The sequence below is a fragment of the Mizuhopecten yessoensis genome, unplaced genomic scaffold (assembly GCF_002113885.1).
Source record: "Mizuhopecten yessoensis strain PY_sf001 unplaced genomic scaffold, ASM211388v2 scaffold4477, whole genome shotgun sequence".
Lineage (NCBI taxonomy): Eukaryota > Metazoa > Mollusca > Bivalvia > Pectinida > Pectinidae > Mizuhopecten > Mizuhopecten yessoensis.
In genome coordinates, this window is record NW_018405566.1 from 191,181 (window position 1) to 210,764 (window position 19,584).

General features: G+C 35.0%; 2 protein-coding genes across 5 annotated transcripts in view; both read left to right on the top strand.

Annotated features, from left to right (window-relative positions):
• The window catches only part of LOC110449071 (beta-1,3-galactosyltransferase 1-like), a 53,145-nt gene extending 44,647 nt beyond the window's left edge, over positions 1 to 8,498 (top strand). For all 4 annotated transcript variants that reach the window (XM_021495664.1, XM_021495665.1, XM_021495663.1 and 1 more), the window contains exon 2: positions 6,930 to 8,498. In XM_021495664.1, the coding sequence (XP_021351339.1) occupies positions 7,151 to 8,236 (1,086 nt within the window). In that variant the 5' untranslated portion in view covers positions 6,930 to 7,150 and the 3' untranslated portion in view covers positions 8,237 to 8,498. The remainder of the gene's footprint in view (positions 1 to 6,929) is intronic.
• The window catches only part of LOC110449070 (beta-1,3-galactosyltransferase 5-like), a 130,630-nt gene that overhangs the window by 33,983 nt on the left and 77,063 nt on the right, over positions 1 to 19,584 (top strand). The gene's annotated exons all lie outside the window — the stretch shown is intronic.

The following is a 19,584-nucleotide window of genomic DNA, read 5'->3' on the forward strand; positions in this document are numbered from 1 at the left end:
TGATCAAGCAATTACCTGTTTGAAAATTGTGCCTTGGTACAACTGTATATATCATGTAGCATTCCATCAGTGAAGACCCAAGCTTTGTGTTACCCTGTCAAGCTATTTCGTGTTGCAGTACGTCAGTAACTTTCTTCATGTCTTCTGACCAGTGTTTTTTGTGCCTCTAAGCCCTGCTATTTTTAACATTTAGAGTTGGCAACAACAAATGTCAATATTAGCTTTTCTTTTGTAAACTTAAGACGATTCGGTTTGTTTAATTTTGTTCAGATTTCCTCCAAAAGCTGTAGAATTATGAAAATCGACGTGCCTTGTACATGTTCAAGACGTGGACTGGTCTAAGCAAACATTACCCCGACATTCGTTCCTCCCACCAGCTCTTACATTTTGATCCTGTAACTTTTTTCATTCTTTATTACCTTAAACCTTGCGGTTTATAAGTACAGTGCATATATTTATTACAGTGCAAATTATACAGTACAGATATATACAAACAGAGAATACAACCTTCCGACCATGCATACACGATAAAATTACAGAGAAAGTGTAGAGAGTGATTTCTTTCATCTTAAACAGTATTGCATCTCCTTTTTAGCTCACCTGGTCCGAAGGACAATAGTCAGCTTATGCCGTGACGCAGCGTCCGTCGTCGTTGTCCGTCGTCAACTTAAAACCTATCTCCTCCTAAACGCCAAAGAGGATCTAAACCAAATTTTGTCTGAAGCATCACTAGCGGAGGGCAACCGTTTCTTAAATAAATGAGGTTGGTTCGACCCCTGAGACCAGGGGGCGGGGCCCTGAAGGGGAACTTAGCTAAATTTGCTTTAAAACGGATCTCCTCCTAAACGCCAAGGAAGATTTTAACCAAATTTGCTCTGAAACCTCATTGGGGGAGGGCAATCATTTCCTAAATAAACGAGAATGTTATCTGATATTTTGCTTTAAGACGCATACATCCCCGAGTGGATTGTACAAAATTTGGTCAAACACATTATTGAGGAAGAACATACATTTCTTAGTTGAATGAGGTTGAATTGACCCATGTGGTCCCAAGAAATGGTACAGCTAGATTATCATATTCTATGGTATAGTTTTCATGAATTGGTTTCTAGGTTTATAAAAGCTTATATTTGTATTGTCTAATTACACCCTGTAATATGATATATTACTTATTTCAAAATCTGTTAACATGGCAACTCAATGGAGGCCTCTGATTAGTTGAAAGTCAGATATTGTGGTCCCAGTTGGGTTAGAACATAGTACTTGTCTGGTTTTGAGGAAATTTCATATAAAGATGTTCTAATGCATTCAGTTGTAATGACTTAAATATAAAACCAGGTGAGCGATACAGGTCCACTGGACCTCTTGTTTGACATTGGTTCAGATATTTGGCTAAATTAGACAGTTCTTTATTATTTCCTGTGGTCATCAAATCTAAATAATTTGCCATACTAGGTTTTTATGATAATAATATTTTTAATGAAACGGTTTCTTAAATCAGTATAATGACTACATCTAATAATAAAATGATATTCGTCTTCAATATCGCCAGTGTTACAATATATACAAATTCTATCTTTTCTCTCTAAACCATGAAATCTACCCGTTTCAATATTCAACGTATGCGATGACAACCGAATTTTAGCATTTTGTTTTATATTTTGGAATCCAATAGATTTAATTAAATACTGTATAAGACAAAAAAATCCACAGATCCATTTATAAAGAGAACACTTAGCAGATGCATTAATTAAACCAAAACACCTAATGCATTCTACATTTAACAATATTAACGATTTGACCTTCATTACCCTTTGTTTGCCATAAATATCCCAAACCTAACCTATATTATTCATTTTTCATGTTATTTGTCCAGTCACTGACCTTTTCAAGCATAATTATCATCGTAACAAGCCTTTAAGGATGTACTCTTCTGATGTTTCAATCACGTTAAAGTCTCGTTTTGATCTGGTGAAACGGGTTTTTGTAATTTAAAACAATTACCAATTCGGCGGCCATTTTGAAAATGTGTATTAATGTGTATTTCTTGCGCTTCAAAAAAGGCAAACATTTCATCTTTTTTGACACAAGATTGATCACTTAAATTGTCATTGTGTCGCCATTTTTAATTGTAGCAGGTTCAATTTTGCTGTACAAGTTTATAATGTTCAATATGATAAAAATAAGATGCAACAGAGTCGAAAATTACAATGGGACAAAAAAAGAAGCACACTGCCCCCCCCCCCCCCCCCCCCTTTTTTGTGGATGCTTTAGAAAGAGAAACATATTTTCATTTACTTCATTAAATATTCAAAACAGTTTAATAGCAGAACTTTTTATATCAAGCGTTTAATCTGCAAAAAATGGTAAAAAAATGAGTATTTTTTCATTAAAAAACAGGGGGTAGGGGTAACTAAAATCGGCTTTCTGAGTTAAAAAATTAAGATTAAGAAATTTTACTTCCATAATTTAAATGAAAANATATAGGGAAATAACACTTTTCGGTATATATTTTATCCATTTTCAGCAGAAAATTGCTCAAACTTAGTCAGAATCATCTTGGGTAAATGAGAGTTTTACTTTGTAAAATTAGGATTCCTGCCCCATCCCCAGGGGCTAGGGCGGGGCCCCAAAGGGAACATTTACCAATATTTTCAAATTCTTATCCATTGATGACATGACAAGTATTGTATTTCACTTAGTTTACATGCTGATTTCCACATCACATCTAAACAATAAAATAAAGCTACCAGTATCTATGATATAACTCAGGTGACCGCTAAGGCCCTTGGGCCTCTTGTCTACTATGCCATTAACTCCTTTTTCCAAAAATCCATATAAGAAAAAATGTTTTATACAGGAATTTTTTGACTTCTCAGAGGTGTACAACCTTAAATTGCAATTGTCCGAAATTCTAAGTTTAAGCCAATATTTAAAAAATTCTACGTTTTCTACAGATCCTTCTCGTACGAACGGTGTTTAAATTATTACACAAGTGTGTGTTACGTATGATGGAGTTTGTACCTCTGCAGGAGAAGTCTTTGAAATTAATAAATATTTATTTATTTATCATATAAATGTTTGTGACGTATGATCTTCGTATTAAATGGGGATTTTTTGACATTAACAACTCAATTTCAGGTTGTCACTGCCTAGATAAACATTCCTTGCAATTAAAATGGCTAACAACTATAACAGTACAAAGAGTCGAGCAATCCTTACAGATATACATATTATCTTAAACGAGTATCCATGTGTTATTGGATTTACTTGACGAGTTCAATAATTAGATATGACACGAGTTTTTAGGCGTTAAATTATTGAACGAGTTTAATAAGACATGATATTTTTATCACATAACATTCATAATTTGAAGAAACAAAATTCAAACACATTTATGTGTTATCATCTGACTCTATATAGGTAAACACCAAAGTACTGTCATCATAGTAATGTCGTTCCGCGCAGTGCAAAGTGGTTCCAGATTTTATTTAATGAACAGTTTTAGATGCAATGCAAATAATAATGACATAGCGAGCATTTCAGATTAATTTAAAATAGCAGTAACGTGTCATGTGGTTTATTAAAACAACGTAGGAATAAATGTCCCCACCGTTTTGACAAATCGCAGCACCTTTAGTCTTTATTACACGTGTGTAATACCATATTTATGACATGGCCGTACGACATAGTAAAACGGCTCAGTTATGTGATAAACAAGGTTTAACAAATTTAACACAGTATTGATAGTTAAACAATTTACAACAATATTAATCGTTTGAACAATCTTTACAGATATAAATGATTACACAACTATTCATAACAATATAAAAAGTTAAACAAATTCTACACAATTCTTCAAAATAAAAACAATTACAGAATACTACCACATATAGATGGNATATAAATAGCTTAACAATTCTGACAGATATAAATAGCTTAACAATCCTTACAAATATGNTTATTACACGTGTGTAATACCATATTTATGACATGGCCGTACGACATAGTAAAACGGCTCAGTTATGTGATAAACAAGGTTTAACAAATTTAACACAGTATTGATAGTTAAACAATTTACAACAATATTAATCGTTTGAACAATCTTTACAGATATAAATGATTACACAACTATTCATAACAATATAAAAAGTTAAACAAATTCTACACAATTCTTCAAAATAAAAACAATTACAGAATACTACCACATATAGATGGTTAAATAATTCATAACAATTCAAACAGTAAAATACTTCTTTCAACAATATATATTGTTCAACAATTCACGACAATATAAATAGTATAAACAATAATTACTGATACAATGGTTAAACAATTCACAAAATTGTAAAGAGTAAAACTATACGTGCAAACATAAATAGCTTAACAATTCTAACATTTATAAATAGCTAAACAATACTGACAAATATAAATAGCTAAGCATTTCTTACAAATATAAATAGCTAAACAATTCTTACAAATATAAATACGTCAACAATCCTTACAAACATAAATAGCTTAACAATCCTTACAAATATAAATAGCTTAACAATCCTTACAAACATAGGTAGTTAACAATCCTTACAAACAGATAGCTTAACAATCCTTACAAATATAATTACGTCAACAATTCTTACAAATATAAATACGTCAACAATCTTTACAAACATAAATAGCTTAACAATCCTTACAAATATAAATAGCTTAACAATTCTTACAAATATAAATAGCTTAACAATCCTTACAAACATAGGTAGTTAACAATCCTTACAAACAGATAGCTTAACAATCCTTACAAATATAATTACTTCAACAATTCTTACAAATATAAATACGTCAACAATCTTTACAAACATAAATAGCTTAACAATCCTTACAAATATAAATAACTTAACAATCCTTACAAATATAAATAGCTTAACAATTCTGACAGATATAAATAGTTAAATAACTCTGAAAAATATAAAAAGCTATGCAGTCCTTACAAATATAAATAGCTAAACAATACTGACAAATATAAATAGCTAAGCATTTCTTACAAATATAAATAGCTAAACAATTCTTACAAATATAAATGCGTCAACAATCCTTACAAACATAAATAGCTTAACAATTCTGACAGATATAAATAGTTAAATAACTCTGAAAAATATAAAAAGCTATGCAGTCCTTACAAATATAAATAGCTAAACAATACTGACAAATATAAATAGCTAAACAATCCTTACAAATATAAATAGCTAAGCAATCCTTTCAAACAGAAATAGCTTAACAATCCTTACAAACACATGTAGTTAACAATCCCTACAAACATAGATAACTTAACAATCCTTACAAACATAAATAGCTTAACAATTCTGACAGATATAAATAGTTAAATAACTCTGAAAAATATAAAAAGCTATGCAGTCCTTACAAATATAAATAGCTAAACAATACTGACAAATATAAATAGCTAAGCATTTCTTACAAATATAAATAGCTAAACAATTCTTACAAATATAAATACGTCAACAATCCTTACAAATATAAATAGCTTAACAATCCTTACAAATATGAATAACTTAACAATCCTTACAAACATAGGTAGTTAACAATCCTTACAAACAGATAGCTTAACAATCCTTACAAATATAAATAGCTTAACAATTCTTACAAATATAAATAGCTTAACAATCCTTACAAACATAGGTAGTTAACAATCCTTACAAAAAGATAGCTTAACAATCCTTACAAATATAAATACGTCAACAATCCTTACAAATATAAATAGCTTAACAATCCTTACAAATATGAATAGCTTAACAATCCTTACAAATATAAATAGCTTAACAATTCTGACAGATATAAATAGCTTAACAATCCTTAAAAATATAAATAACTTAGCAAATATAAATACGTCAACAATCCTTACAAACATAAATAGCTTAACAATCCTTACAAATAAAACTAGTCAAACAATCCTTAAATATATAAACAGTTAAACAATTCACGTAAATATATACATATGTTTCATTTTTTTTGTTACACATAACTAAATAGACAGTGAAACTGGTACCTCTGTTCAGTTCATTACCTGTAGTTCAATTGTGATCTGAACAATAACCAAAAGTGCGGGTAACATCTGTCCTTGTAGGTGTGATGATATCCTCGTCCAACATAGAGGTACATACAGATAACATTACATTGAAATGTGTAAGTACAGATTAGTTTGGAAGGAGTTGTGTAAGTGAAAAAACCATGTCATCTTCGTCAGTCTTGTCTCAACCATACAGAAGACAATGATGAGAAATGTTAATTCCTCGATAATACGAAAAATAAGTCGCTGGTTTATTGAAATCATGTCATGTTTTATCGCAGTAATCTGGTAACAGAGGAAATGTTCTGAAACTATTTTCTAGCAGTGTACAATTGTGAAAAGAAAATATAGTTACTGCCACATGTACGAACCGAAGCGGTACATCGTAATCAATAACTTACCAGAACATGTAAAGTGTTCAAATAATTTAAACTCTGTCACAAGTGAACTAGACAAGCACTGAGCGTCTCACGAATCATTATAATTCACTTATTCAAGTATCTTATGAATTTCGGAGGAACATGAAATTACTTATCAATTTCGGAGGAAAATGAAATTACTAACATATTTACAATCGATCATCTATAACCGCTATCTATCAATCAGTAATGTGACTTTTGCGTAAGTATTAGGGAAGCCATCCCGGAATGTTTTGTTTTTTTTACACTTTTTTTTTCAAAACAGACCAGTTTGCAATGGAAATTACCAAAATTGGGAGTTTAAAATGTGACCTTTAAATAAAAGTAGTCTAGAACTGAGTGGGTGTAGGCAGGAGTAATCAATGTGCATGTATCGGGTTATTATTTTGCGTTATTACAAACACTAAAATCTATATTTTTGTATTTTTCAGGTTCATCGTGACCTCCAAGAATAACAATGGTGTCAGAAGGACCCCCAACACTTCACTAGTTCTTGGCATTTTAACCTGATACGTAATAATATTCAGACCTCAGACAGGTCTACAAACATTCTGCATGAACTGGTTTTATACTGATACATTCTAAGTGGAGCTATATTTGGACCAAGCTTTTTTAGTTTGCGGGAAACTTGTCGTTGACTTAAATATTCAATATGGCCGACATGAACGGCATGATCAAGAAGGGATGGGTGATCGTGTGTTCTCAGATACAGAGGAAGGCAAGCCCCCGACATCTTTTATTCGTAATCTGTTTCATGACATTCATGGTGGTCCTCATTCAAATACCAAGACTACATAAATCAAGATACGTCACTCCAGTTTACAACCAAAGCGAGGCGCTCCGATATCGACCTGAACAATGCTACAACTGTAACTCTCATGATTTCAAAATTCTCATCAACAGTGATAAAGTTTGTAAAACAAGTTCTGTTTCTCCAGAGATACACACACTAATCCTCATTGCCAGTATCCACAAAGGCCGAGCTCAAAGAGACACGTATAGAAAGACCTGGCTTACATATACAAAAAATAACACTGCTGATGTCCGTTACGCCTTTATATTCGGTAACCTGAATGATACGGAGGCCAACGCCGCTTTATTGGAGGAAAGTAAAATATACGACGACATTCTTCAGGAAGACTTCCAAGATTCATACATAAATTTGACAATCAAAACAATGATGGCTTTTAAATGGGCCTCCACACACTGTGCGCATGCGCAGTACCTGATGAAGACAGATGACGACATGTACGTTAATATGCCTGGTTTAAGGAAGGCTATCGGGGATAACTCTCAACAACTTCAGTCAGCAATAGGAGGGAAGTGTATGCCTGAAGCAGACCCAGTACGAGACAAAACGTCTAAGTGGTTCGTGTCGTACCAGTATTATCCCAGAAAAAGTTACCCTGGTTACTGTGCCGGGACCGGTTACGTCACAAGTATGGCCATGGTGAAAGAGGTTTTCAAGGTATCAAAACATTTACCATTCTTCTATCTGGAAGATGTGTTTGTGTCGCTGTGTGTCGAGAGGATCGGTAAAAGTCTCCATCTGATTGAGGGGTTTAATAGCAATATTGTGTCTCCCATTAACAGTAAAGTTTATAAGAGTGACAACTTAGTGACGGTACACCGGGTGGGACCGGAACTTCTCCTCAAACTCTGGAACGATCAATGTCTGGAGGAGAGTGAAATTCTGTTATCTGCTGAAAACAATGAGAAGACGTGGACTGACTGCTAGTAGACGGCGGCCCCATTGTCACGAACCATCCTCAACTTACAGATATCCCCTAACTTATTATTTTGCCTTAGAAAGATATTTTAGAATTCGAGTGATACTTTCTCATTATAATCTTTATTTAATCACCATTCAAGACACTGGGGCCGCTAATCTCGTGTGTACTGTTCAGTGTGATGCTTATATTTCTGACACTTTTCTTGTTGGCGAATACGTTAAGGCGACAATTTTTTCTAGATTAATAAAGCATGTGTTTTTAGTCAAATTGTTTCTTTTGTTCCTGAATGTAAACGTTCCGACGAGAAGCTAGCGGTGTTCGGATTAAGTTCAGAGGAGAAGCTAGCGGTGTGCGGATTATGTTCGGAGGAGAAGCTAGCGGTGTGCGGATTATGTTCGGAGGAGAAGCTAGCGGTGTGCGGATTATGTTCGGAGGAGAAGCCGATACTTTTGACAATATGCTTTGTTTGGAAGTATCTATCAGTCTCTGTTCTATTATTTAAAAGAAACATTACTAAATGGTAATGAAGAGTAAAACATGTAATTAAGTTCTAAGGTTGCTAACTCAGTCTTAATATTTCTTACCCACAAATCATTCTCAGTCACACACTCATCGTAACATGTTTTCAAAATCAAATTATCCGTCTGCTTCTATTTCAACCAATGTTTAAACACTCTTAATTTTCTACTTACGAACAAATGTAACCTTCCCAACTCACAGTATATTAAATCATTACATGTAGTTTTTCGTACCTTTAATATTTGTTTTCAAAAGTTTAAATGGACACTTTCTACATCCGGGGCTTTATGAAACCCCCATATACCCTTAAGGTGGTCGCGTTTGTTGTGTGAGCAGTAATGTGATAGAGATTTTGATTTATTTTTTAGTTTCCATCAGGTCGGAACAATGTCTATCTATGTCCAATGATACATTCCAAATGTATAAGGTCAGACAAGTATGCATTACCGATTATATTTTCTCATCGCCGGCTACGTGTAACCGTAGGGGGGACAGGAAAGCTATAGTTGTTTACTTATGTATCGTCCCACCACAATGACTTTTCGTGATGACCTTCTTTTTATGATACTGATTGATTACAGGCGAGTCTGTACTCAGATATGGGATCTAGGCAGATCTATTTAAAGGTGAACAAAACCTGAGGAATGTGTTTGTGATCGAGACAGTCCATATGACTAAGCCGTCATTTGCCTGATGTACGGGTTATAACTAAAAGGTGTGGTTTCCAAATCCGACTGTGCTATATTTATGTTTTTCTTTCTTCATTCTCGGCCGTTTTTTTATATGGTTCAGTTTTTAAGAACGTCTTATTGTTTGTTTGTTTTTTCTTTTGTTTCAAATGTCATATGTGTATTTATGTGTACGGGGCATGGTACAGAAACGTTTTCTGTCTTCTGCTTTTATGACACCATGTCTCTGGTGTTGTTTGTATGTGTATGGGGTATAACTATGTCTTATCCGTCTTGATTTCCAATGTTCTATGTGTTTACTACGGACTTCTACTTCTAACTGCGTCCACAGTTTTGGCGCCATTTATTTTAGTCATGATACTACCCGTCCTGTTACATTAACACAGAACTTATGTACCGGCATGTATAAACACAGACCGACAGTCCTTTCCAAAAAGGCATCTATTACAAGGGTCTTTTACAATTCTGCATTAATTTCGTTTATAATTGTACATGCTCGGCACCACTTTATTTAGCATGTTCGTGCGTCTCTTTTCTAAAGATTTTCCATTTCAAACGTTTAAAAGAACTGAAGAACTTGTTTTACTGAAGCGTGATGAATAATGACCTCTTTGTATCTGTCTTGTGATGCCATGGCGTTGTCAATAGTGATCCCGCCTACCCGTACACACCTACCTTGTGTAAATACAGTGCTATTGTGTTACGTGAATGTTTTGCTTTGCCACTGCCAATAATGACCTGTCCCCACGCGTTAACACAACTCAAGTCTTGACTACCAGACAACGCCTAGCACAATCTCACCACACCGACGACATAGGCTAAAAGGCGAGGACCTCCCCATGATCAACATTTTCAAACGCGTGCCATTATACATGATAAATTTCCTTATTGGAGTACAGACTTGTTTATTTTGTATGGGTGATCAATATTCTTGTCCTAATCCGTACCAATCAGCGAGATCGGGACACTTCACGGGGGAGGGACACCATGAACTAGACCTTTTTTTAATATTTAATAAATGTACAAAAGAGAGTTAGATAATAGAGTTAAATACGAGTTTCAGTCGCCGATGAATAAATAGTTCTATTAACATTCGGTCATATATAAGTTAATTGTTGCCTATTTTCTATCTAAGTTACAAACATATGTCCGTCAAATGAAACACTTATCGAACCTTATTACCGTTCTTTGTGTCAAAGGTCGTTGATGACCTCCGATGTCTCCTTATTTCGTGACAGACATCAAAACTCTTTCACATGGATATAAGCTATACTGGAGTACCAGGTTTCTACTCTGATAACATGTGGACCAGGTTTCTACTCTGAGATTATGTGGACCAGGTTCCTACTCTGAGAATATGTGGACCAGGTTTCTGCTCTGATAATATGTGGACCAGGTTTCTGCTCTGATAATATGTGGACCAGGTTTCTGCTCTGATAATATGTGGACCAGGTTTCTGCTCTGATAATATGTGGACCAGGTTTCTACTCTGAGAATATGTGGACCAGGTTTCTACTCTGAGAATATGTGGACCAGGTTTTTACTCTGGTTATATGTGTACCAGGTTTCTACTCTGAGAATATGTGGACCAGGTTTCAACTCTTGATAATATGTGGACCAGGTTTCTACTCTGAGAATATGTGGACCAGGTTTCAACTCTGATAATATGTGGACCAGGTTTCTACTCTGGTTATATGTGGACCAGGTTTCTACTCTGATAATATGTGGATTTCTGTTGTTGTCCTCTTTGATGGATTGGGAGTTCCTTTTTGGCATACTGTATCAAATACCAAATTTGATAGGTACCATCAACAAGAGTTAGTTACCTCCATCAGACTATTGCTGCCTTCTGGATGTTTTCGTTCCATTCTAGTACCGTTCTATTCTAGTACCGTTCTGTTCTAGTACCGTTCCTTTCTAGTTCGGTTCTAGTACCGGTCATTTCTAGTACCGTTCTAGTAACGTTCCGTTCTAGCAATGTTTAACATATGTTTTCGCCCAAATGATGATTAACATCTATACGATATATGTTGATTTCTAGTATAAACAACTACGATACATTGTACATCCCCTCTCAGATAATGTCCTCACATAAAAGTTCAACATAGGTTTTTGCCCAAACACTGATTAACATCTATCCGATATATTATGATTTCTAGTAAAACATTTGTAACAAACAAACTACATTTAATACAGTAATGTCTACACACAATGCCTGCCTAATTGCTGAAACAAAAGACGGAGGAAGACACGAAGATATTTGTCTATTTTCTATTCTTCACTGCGTGTTGTTTTTAATTAGTAATGATAGGAACACCACTTATTGTATCGTATTTCTGTTTTTCAAATTTACATTTACTATTCAGTTTATAAAGCTATCTTAACAAATCTTGTATGTAGCATGGCTATTATCGAACATGTTTACAGTGCAGTAACATGTATTAGTGTCCACAATGTAGATATATCAGTGCTCAAATGATCATGTACACATTGTGATATGTGTGTGTGTGTGTGTTGGTGAACAGTGATACATATACTATGCTAGGCTTGGAAGTTTAAACTATTATTCTTAGCGCATATCATCTAGGGGTAGGAGAATGAGGAAATGTTTTAATAAATAAATATGCAGAATATGATGGTTGTATAATGTAAACCTGTGCATGTGTAGATTATTAAGTTATCTCGTGCTAGAATATATGCTCTGTAAGTTTGGGTGTGTGTGTGTTTCTTTTCATGATTATATGTATTATGAAAAAATCGTCGAAAAATAAACAATTACAAAAAAAACGATTCTATTCAACGTTAACATGAAAAGAAAGAAAAAACATAATACATAAACGTTCGTATATTTCCTGAGAAGAAATAAACTTCGTACGCCGTCTGCTGAGCAGTGTTTATATGACGTAGTTTGTTAACACAACCATAACACCCGAAACAAAAAGGTAACCATGTACAATATGCTGACGTCCAAGATGCAGGCGTGATTGCTTTATTAAACTTAAAAAAGCGTCAGTTACAGCACCTACACAAAGACTTACACAGAAAACGCAAGGTCAGCGAAAATGTGAAATAATGTGGATCATTTTGACATGTCAATGAATATTCAAGTTTTAATTTGCAGTGACAATAATAGTCCACTGCAGTTAAATGTGTCCCCGTTATCTAACAAAGGTAACTAATGATATCGTGACACGTACGATCGGTGATACCAAGACCTCTAAAGAAACCAGAGACGGGATGTTAACCTCGTATAACTCATGTGTCCTTAATGTCTGGTTGCATAGATATACGCTATTTTCTTTCTTATTTACTTAGCGACGTTGAAAGCAGATACTGATATAACATAATCTCTTTGTCAATATTTAAATGAAAATTACTAGACCACGTTATTTTCAAAAATGGTGTATTTATATTTTGCAATCAATTGTAAGTTAAAACTTTGAAAATATTGGCACGCTGTGCCCTTTAATTTTACTTTCTGTATGCACTTATACCTTTGGAGACGATCCCCTTGTATTTTAATTGTGCAATTATTGCTTTATAGAATGTCCTACGGTTCTATATTTGCCGTCTATTCACAATTATGGTATTCAGAAAATAACAACCCGGCCGATGATAGTTTCGTGTCATTCCAGAATTGAGCTGTGTGCTAGCTATTACATTGTACATGAGCTTACAGTTCATGTTAGGTCTTAATCATTAGGCCGTAGCGTGTCAGGAATCTAGGTCAAAACGGCCGCAGTGAAAAAAACGGCCCTAGTTAAAACGGCCCTACTGTAAAAAAAAAAAAACGGCTCTAGATGAAACGGCCCTACTTTTTAAATCGTGATATACAATTTGATTGGATTTTAAATTAAGCTAGCATTCAATTTATTTCCAAAAAGATAGTTATTATTTATGTTTAGTGAATTTAAATCGAGGGTGTCAGCCACCAATGCATACATTGTTGTTGTCCAGCTCTTGCCACGTGGAGGCCCCCTCTGTAAGAGCCACACGAATTTAGTCTGCCGAAGTTACTACCGAAGTTTCACTATAAAAATTGTCCAAATTGAATACAATGTTTTAAATTATAAAACCATAAATGTCCAAATCTGTAAAAACTGTTCACATTATAGGATACCCTACTGCTGCTCAGCCGTCGCTCTCGGGGCATAGACGTGCCCAACGCTCTTCAGGAACGATTATATATATGACCATAATAATTATAAGATAAGTATAACGGGACGTATATATATGACCTTAATAATTATAATATGTAATTTTTAAAATGTATATTTCAATAAATAGACAATTATAACGGGACAAATATATATATGACCATAATAATTATAAGATGTAATTTTTAAAATGTTTATTTCAATAAATAGACAATTATAACGGGACAAATATATATATGAACATTGATGTATATTTCAATAAATAGACAAGTATAACGAAACGTATATATATATATATGAACATAATAATTATAAGATAAGTATAACGGGACGTATATATATATATATATGAACATTGATGTGTATTTCAATAAATAGACAATTATAACGGGACAAATATATATATGAACATTGATGTATATTTCAATAAATAGACAAGTATATTGATGTATATTTCAATAAATAGAAAAGTATAACGGGACGTATATATATATATATATGAACATTGATGTATATTTCAATAAATAGACAATTATAACGTAATGATTAATTTGACAATTACTAAGTTAAACAACAACAATGATACAACAGTAAGATTATGTCTTCTTATCTTTTATATAAAATCATCCTATCTTACCATGCACGGTAATGTATCAATTAGGTAATTCTGTGATTGACATTTATACATATTTCATATCACTTACCGGTACCACACGTTCTGTGCTGCCATCTACTACAGCCATCGCACTGCAGTGCATGCTGTGCAGGTCGGATAACACTGTCGCACTCTAAACATTTCGTTAATGCTGGTCTCATGGTTGAAAGTCTTATTCAAATTCAAATGATATGTGAAGATTTTGCCATACATTCGTCTAATTTATTACACTCTCTGACCAATCCCGTTAATTGTTGTTTTAATTGAGTCACTCCGAGGTACTCTGTTAAAACAAGAAAGACCCTCTTCCCATATCTAAATTATTATTAGTTAATATTGTAACATTTTTTTTCAAATTCTATTCAATATTTTTTTTAATTAATTCTTTTCTCTAAATAATTAAATTAAATTAAACACTGAAGTAGAAAACACTATTGCAAAGGTATTTGAGACTGAGGAGGGTCAACTATCAATGAAAACACAAACACAATTATAATGTTTTTATCTGTACATATCTTTATTTCTTAAAAGTGCATGTAACTTTATTAACATAATATCAAGTTATGTACCTGTATTACGCACTAGTAGTACTTGCAGTGCTTTACAGTATATACTATATATAGAGTGGGGCCGTTTTAACTAGGGCCGCTTTTACTAGGGCCGTTACTGCAGTGCGGCCGTTTGAACCGGATTCGTCGTATGTACACATATAACACAGAACTAACAACATAGTACTATTATGCAGTCCTCTAGCGCTTTAAACAATCACTTTTATCGAGCAATTCATTTTTCTTTTTCTAGATTCCCCAAGTAATTTTTTCTTTTATGGGCATGTGAAAATTGTAGTTATAACATATTTTATTGTACAAAGATGGACTGGACCAGTTAATTCAACTTAGAGTGAAAATTGTGTTTAATGTGTAACCACAGTAAATCTCCAGTGTGACAGCTTTATATTTCAAAGACGAAGACTTATAGGCTATGTCTGTTACATCAAGGTGTTACTTCAGACACAAACAATGTTCGTAATATATAAACTTTATTTCTTTTACAAAAAATATGAAACAAGTTATTTCAACTTTTATTAATCACTCTTGCTGGCCCGGATAGGAGGAAACCGGAGTACCCGGGGAAAACCCATGTGTTCGGGCAGGTGACCCTATACCTTTTCACGTCCGATCAGGGAATCGATCCGATGTCGCCTTGGTGAAAGGCGAGTGCGCTATCCACTGCACCACCCGACCACCCAATTGTTCGTATTAAACGTGTCTGAACGTTTCAACACCGACTGGTCCCTTTGTCAGGCTATGCCTGTTGTCTAATCCCTAAGGAGACGGTAATTAGCATAAGTACCTTGTACACTGTACTTGTTTCGAATCCTACATGTATATCATATTTGCTTTACAGAAATATTGTTCCGATATTAAAATAAAGTTTAAACTAATCCCTTTGTTTAAACCAATGAATATCTTGAATTACAAAACAGGGATTTAACAGATAAGTCCCATTAAACAAAAAAATCAACACTCCGGTGTGCGTTGTCGTGTCCTTATGTAGTGCGCTGTGCTATTATGCCTCGACAATGTTTACAAACGCTTTGTGTTATGATTTGTCTATATGTACATGTAGTTCCACCTCACCTATTCATAACTACAGGAAATGCTGTTTTCGGCATCTAAAATCCAGCTTTAAACATGTATTGAGCAGAGTTATCCTAGCTACATCAAGGATATGGACTCATCTTAATATAAATTTCATCTTAACTTTACATAGGGGTTGAATGATTTCCCTTTGATTAAGTCATTGGTGTATAAAATGCAAGTCAAAGTCAACATCTGCAACAAGCAGGCAGTGTATCGACTCTATTTGTATAGGATTTCCGTACATGTACGTATGATCCTAGTAGCACTTACAGCTACCTGCAACGTATATGTTTCACTACAACATCGTCACAATCTTCTTGATCTCTCGATTCTCCACTGCTTATAAAGACACTAAGTCTCCAGCCTTAAAACTAATACAGGAATGATGTTCCCTATCTTAGAATATCAAGGCATTTAGCTATTTCGTGTTCTGTCTTAGCTTCTTTATGACTCAATTTGAATTTTTGATATTCAGGATGTTTTTCCACGTGTTTTATCCGACTTTTTTTAACTAAGAACATTTTATATTTATGACAATGTATTCGGTTTGAAATACAAGTATACTTTTCAGAAAAATATAAAAAGTAATTAGAGTATTTAGGATATGGTTTACTAATATATGGAAAAAAAATGGAAAGAAATACCTGGAATGACAATGAAACTTTTGATTAATTAAATTGTAGTACCAGCCTGTGACCAACCCTTGCTTCAAGTACTGAATGTATAGAGATTTATGCGGTGGCCAACACTTGAAATAATGAGGAGGGAATGTAGTGGAACTGGACTTTATCATGTTTCTCAATAGAGCGTCCTTAAGGATCCCCGTCCCTCCGCCTAAAAACGTAATGAGGCATTGTTGTTTGTGTCTACGGCATCTCTATTGCATAAGCATATTATTTCTGAACAATAACCCATACCTTGCAGGATTTTCTTCAGATTATTTGGGAAATCATGAAATTTCGATTTTTTTATTGTCGGGCTTGCGTGTCTGCCATGACTGCCAAGGCGACGTTGTTTACATCGTTACGACAGCCTTTTTCCCCTCACTTTTGCGATTGGAGATTTTCAACGCAAGGGACACAACTCTGTAGTCGAAACGTTATTCAAACGAAATCTATTCAAGGAAAGATAACAACATTGCCGAAATGGTAATCAGGGGCAGGTGACTCTAACACTGAAAAACGACAGTGGAATTCTTTAGTGTTTTGCTCTGGGTGGGACGGGGATCCTTAAAGAGCTCACTGGATCTCGGGTCCGAGTCGCGGTCTGGTCGTGTATTTTCTCCTCTATATCTCTTGAAAAACGCCTATTTGTGAACCCAGCGACATACGGCGAGGTCTGCATGACTGCAAGTGTTTAAATATTCAATCGTACATCTAACTTATCTCGACATCCCTCCGCCGGAAGCAGCTTTTGTAATTATGGTTAAAATATTCCCGACAACAATTACAGACATGTTACTAGGGGTAATATATTCTCTAAACCCGTATTACTCGGTGATCTGTTTTACGCTGTTTCGAAACAAAGTAACACGTGTTCCAGGATTAAAATCAAAAGAGTATTAGCATCAACCCAACACGCTCAAACAACCAATAAGGTCACGTGACACTAAACGCTTCCCGTACATAAACCTCAATCACTGTAATACACTAACACCAGCCAATAAAGGTCACGTGACACTAAACGTTTACCGTACATACACCAACCAATAAAGGTCACGTGACACTAGCGGACAGGGGCTTACCCTACATAAACCTCAACCACTGTAATACACTAACACCAACCAATAAAGGTCACGTGACACTAGCGGACAGGGGCTTACCCTACATAAACCCCAATCACTGTAATACAAAACGCCAAAGAATAAAGGTCACGTGACACTAGTGGACAGGGCCTTACCCTAAATAAACATCAATCACTGTAATACACTTACACCAACCAATAAAGGTCAGGTGACACTAGCGGACAGGGGCTTACCCTACATAAACATCAATCACTGTAATACACTTACACCAACCAATAAAGGTCACGTGACACTAGCGGACAGGAGCTTACCCTAAATAAACATCAATCACTGTAATACACTTACACCAACCAATAAAGGTCAGGTGACACTAGACGCTTACCCCACATACACCCAAGTCATTCTAATGTTTCATGGGGTGAGCGCTGAATCAAAACTTTGTTGCTTATTCTTTGATCTACGTCACAGTCATTCGGGCTTCCGTCGTTCCTTCTTAACTGGCGACCAATCATCTGCCATCTACCTGAGTCTGTGAATGGGGTTATAGGTAGATTACGAAGATATTGCTGCGTGTTGTCCAATTGAAATACTACGTTAGTACAGACTCTTAAAAAAGGAAATTATTTTCGTGACAATCCTATCAAGTCTTTAATTTTTCCAAAACATACTATTTGAATTTACGAAATCACGGTACATGTACATGTTATTATGTGACACTGGGGACAGGGGCTTACACGGTACATGTACATGTTATTATGTGACACTGGGGACAGGGGCTTACACGGTACATGTACATATTATTATGTGACACTGGCGGACAGGGGCTTACACGGTACATGTACATGTTATTATGTGACACTGGGGACAGGGGCTTACACGGTACATGTACATATTATTATGTGACACTGGCGGACAGGGGCTTACACGGTACATGTACATGTTATTATGTGACACTGGCGGACAGGGGCTTACACGGTACATGTACATGTTATTATGTGACACTGGCGACAGGGGCTTACACGGTACATGTACATATTATTATGTGACACTGGCGGACAGGGGCTTACACGGTACATGTACATGTTATTATGTGACACTGGCGGACAGGGGCTTACACGGTACATGTACATGTTATGATGTGACACTGGCGGACAGGGACTTACACGGTACATGTACATGCTATTATGTGACACTGGCGGACAGGGGTTTACACAGTACATGTACATGTTATTATGTGACACTGGCGGACAGGGGCTTACACGGTACATGTACATGTTATTATGTGACACTGGAGGACAGGGGCTTACACGGGACATGTACATGTTATTATGTGACACTGGCGGACAGGGACTTACACGATACATGTACATGTTATTATGTGACACTGGCGGACAGGGACGTACACGGTACATGTACATGTTATGATGTGACACTGGCGGACAGGGGCTTACACGGTACATGTACATGCTATTATGTGTGCTTCTTCAGTTTTTAGACTCAGAGAATCAACATAGATGTGCATTGGTCTTGTTTATGTAAATCTACAAATTGATCTATAGAGCAAAGACTCATATAATAACTGCCATGAAAAATATAATTCGATCATACATCTGACGAATATGAGAAAAGCTCCAGATGATTTAGGTATATAGCTAGACCGGCAGATTGCACTCCAGAATACAAACACAAATCAATGATAATCATTGCCGAATCATTTAAAGATAAGAATTTACGAAACGCATAAAAAAATGGACATTTTATTCTATTCTAATATTCCATTAAACTGATTTTAATATTTAAACTACTTTTCACTTGTAACATGTATCATCACAATAACAGTTATATTTATGATGCTGAATAACAATCATAGAAGTGTAATTTATGTATAAAAAATGTAAGTTTACTAGATGATACCTTAAAGTATCCGATTTGCCGTTCGGAGATTG